Raw genomic sequence first — 3835 nt, forward strand, 5'->3', positions numbered from 1 at the left:
TCCACATTATTTATGCTTTCTTGGTGCACCCCCTTGTGGTCTTTGTACGCAGTCTTGTTGTAGTTAAGCCTTGATTGTTGTCGGCAATACCGGGGGTGATTTGACCTCCAGGCTAACTTGCTATGAGAGTCAGCTGTGTCTTCAGTGTGAGAGCTTCTGTGTTGGATCTCTAGGGCGGTGCTAATCTCGCTTTCTTGTATTTCAACCACTTATTAGCTCCACCCTTTCTTTTGGTGGTGCAGCCTTGTTTGTGCAAATAGCTTTACTTTGTTCTTTACCTTCTCTTGGCTCGGCAACCCTACCCAAATGTATGGGAGCAGCCAACTCACTCTGCATTGATCTGCAAAGTTTTACTAGATCTGTGTTTTCTTTGGGCAGAGTAGCCCCACATGTGCATGCAGCAGTGCCCCCCCAATCTCTGCACTTTCTCTGATGGGGCAGTTCTGTGTGCTGGCACCACAGCCCATTTACCAGCTCCATACTCTTTCTAGGAGTAGCAGCACCCCACTCTCTGTGCACTTCCTCTGGATAGGATATCCCTATAGCCAGGGACCACAGTCTTTTGCTACTTTTATATTCTTTCCAGGCAGAGGAGCACCCCATGTATGTGCAACCCAATGGGTAAAGCATAAACTCGAAACATAACCCTGCCACATCTGCTGGATCAGTCTCTGAGTGAAGAAGCTCCTTTGATGCAAGCTATCATGCCCTCCTTCTTCTGTTTGATCTAAGTCCAGGAGTGGTGGCTGAGGATGTGCTGCAGCACCTGCAGGTTGTCCATAGAACCTGGATGGAGCTTCCATCTGCCATCCACATGCCTGGGAGCTGTAAACAATGATGTGCACCAGTTCCTCTGGTCCTGGGCTGTTCCCTCAGCTCCTGGAGAGCTCTTGCAGTTCCTCAGCCTTCTCTATCTCCCACCCCCCTTTTCTCTCTCTCTTTCTCTCTTGTTTGTTGTGCAGAATCTATTGAAAAGGCTCTCAGTTGTCTTTCAGGAAGAATTTCTGTAAATATAGGGATACATTGAATGTGTTTTTGGGAGAGTGCAAGCTCACTGTTCACAAATGCCACCGTCTTGGACCTACTAAAGAGTTCTTAAATATCAGATATAGGCTGCAGGACCAGCTTTGATCCTCCATATTCAAATGTCTATACAGTTTTTGAGATATTGTTCTCTCTGATTTCAATTCTCTGCTGGATCTAAGAGGAGTTGTTGATTTTTCACCTTGTTCAGCTTTTTTCATGAATGACAATAGACATGACAACTTAACAGGCTTCTTACTTATAGGACCAGAAACTGAAGTCTTGTGTCAATCACCTTTTATCTCTTGGCTTCATGTTCCCTAATTGTAAAACAAAGAAATAAGATCACTACTTGGTGGCTAAAGTCTCCTCTAGCTCTAGCATTCTGTTGATCCCATAAGTACTGACTTGCATGAATGACTATGCTGATTTGTAACATTTGCTACCCTTCTTACACAGGCAGACCTGCAGGTGGACAAGGAGAGGCACATTTTTTTTGAGTCCTCCCTTGATTATGTTTATCAAATCCAGGAAGTTCAGGAGTCCAAGAAGTTCAATATTGTGGAGCCGGTAAGTCCTATCTGTTGGTTAATGCTCTAGAAATATTTACCAAATGCTTGGTAAATACAGAGAACTTTGATCACAAAATTGGAACCTCGAAGAATGTGAAAGATAATCCCTGTTTAAAAACGAATCTTTCCTCACCCATGTTTTCTCTCTAGCTATGCTTATTCTTTATTTTATTCCATTCTTGTTCTTTTGTTCCCTGGCTTTCTCTGTCTCCCTTTAAACACACACACACACACACACACACACACACACACACACACACATTTTCATTGATTTTTTTTTTTTTTTTAGAGAGAGAAGAAGGGAGAGGGATAGAGAGATACTGGTAGATGAGAGAGAAATATCATCGATGGATCCTACATCTGCTGGGCTCTGTCTCCCTTCTTTTTACCTCGTTCTCCTTCCTTTCTTCCTCTCACGCTTTCATAAAGCCTTTTAAAATACCCATCATATCCCAGGCACTGTGCTAGGAACTCATTTCCTGTGTACTCAATGACTTCCCATTCTAACACTTTTACTTCTATTTTCTTTAACTTTTTTCTTTACTTAAATCTCCTTAATTTGTTATAAAATAAGATGTACTTTGGTTTGACAGCTATGTTGAATTTTAACAACTTTTTATTATAACAAATGTATTCTTATTGCAGGAAAGCTAGAATAAATTATAAGAAAAACAAAGGGGGGAAAATATATACCACTCTTTGTAATATTTTAAGCAATAAAACAAAATTTAAAAAAAAGAAAAACAAAACAAAAAACAAATTCCCCATACAGAGATAATGACTGTGAATACTGTGGCATTTTCTTCCCATATTCTCTATGTACGTATTACATTTGTTTTCTATCTGCATATACCCATGTACTTGTAGATTTGGGTGTGTGTATATGTATGTGCATAAACATGCATATATTGCAAATTAATATATGCATCTGTGTTTATGTGTATCTGTCATTTATATATGTCTGCATATGTATATGTGCAAACAAGTATTTATTCATTCATCCCATAAACATTTATTGTGCTTCTATTATGTATTGGGCACTGTGCTAAACACTGGTTTTGCTATAGTGAACAAGGCAGACTCAGTTTCTGTCATTATGGATACTACTGTCTCATGTCGGTAGACCAAAGGGAAGGAAAATATCCTATATAATAAAAGCCTAATATGCAAATCAACCCAATGGTGGAACAACCAGCGGAATGACTGGTCACTATGATGTGCACTTACCACCAGGGGCAGACGCTCAACACAGAAGCTGCCCCCAGCCTGCAGGCCCCAGGCCAGCAAAGGCAGCTGCCAATAGGGGCCCCCCGAGTACCCCACTGGTTGCCCCGCAGAGTGAGGTGACCAGTGGTGGTAGCAGAGAGGAAAGCTGGTGAGCAGGCAGCTCCATGCCAGCAAAGGTAGGTGCCGGCAGGGTCCCCTGATCGCCCCACCAGTCACCCCACAGATTGGCCCTGATCTCTGGCCAGGCCTAGGGACCCTATCTGTGACCAAATTTTGTGCAGCGGGCCTCTAGTACATAAATAAAATAATCGTTAGTTGTAATAAGCACTAAAACAAAGAACAAAATGGGCAGCTACTTTAGGTCATGTAGTCAAGGAGGTCCTCTAAAATTGTCATTAAGATCTAAAGAAAGCAAAGGTGAGGCAATGTGAATAATGGGGAAAGAACATTTCAGGCATAGAAACACAGACATATGCAGTCCTTAACTTAGAAAAGAATGGTGTAATCAAGGAATAAAATACTGGTGAGATATAAGGGAATGGCAGCAAACAATATCTGAAAGGAAGGTATGGGACCTATAGCTACGGTAAGGTATTTGGGTTGTAGTCTAAGGGAAACCTTTGATGGATATTAAGCAGGATATAATATGAGCTGATTTTATTATGGAGAATGGCTTGGAAGAAGCCAACATTGTGAGTGGAGAAACCAGTTAGGAGGTTAGTGCACTGCTCTAAGCAAGAGAAGAGGTTGTTTTGGGATAGAGTAGTGGTAGTGTATGCTGGGGTGTTTCTCAGCATCTAGAAGGGTTCAGGAATCTGGAGAAGGGTGGTATGAAAATTAATAAAGAGACTGGAAATACAAATTTGGAATACATGGGGGTACCAGAGGAGATTTAGCTATAGTAGCCAAGTTCTCTGAATCTCTGGACCCCTCACTCTTTTAACACAAATTGCCCCAAAGCAAAGCAGATATACATACCAGAGGTAAGGCCTGGTATACAGTAGGCTTTGTCA

At 41.7% G+C, this 3835-nt stretch overlaps 1 protein-coding gene across 1 annotated transcript in view; it reads left to right on the plus strand.

Moving 5' to 3' along the window:
* LOC102772549 (oligophrenin-1) overlaps positions 1-3835 on the plus strand; it is a gene marked incomplete at both ends in the record, with an annotated part of 59022 nt that overhangs the window by 7855 nt on the left and 47332 nt on the right. The window contains one exon of the mRNA XM_006756903.1: positions 1483-1593. Coding sequence (XP_006756966.1) covers positions 1483-1593 — 111 coding nt within the window. The remainder of the gene's footprint in view (positions 1-1482; positions 1594-3835) is intronic.

Source organism: Myotis davidii, unplaced genomic scaffold (assembly GCF_000327345.1).
Source record: "Myotis davidii unplaced genomic scaffold, ASM32734v1 scaffold2214, whole genome shotgun sequence".
Lineage (NCBI taxonomy): Eukaryota > Metazoa > Chordata > Mammalia > Chiroptera > Vespertilionidae > Myotis > Myotis davidii.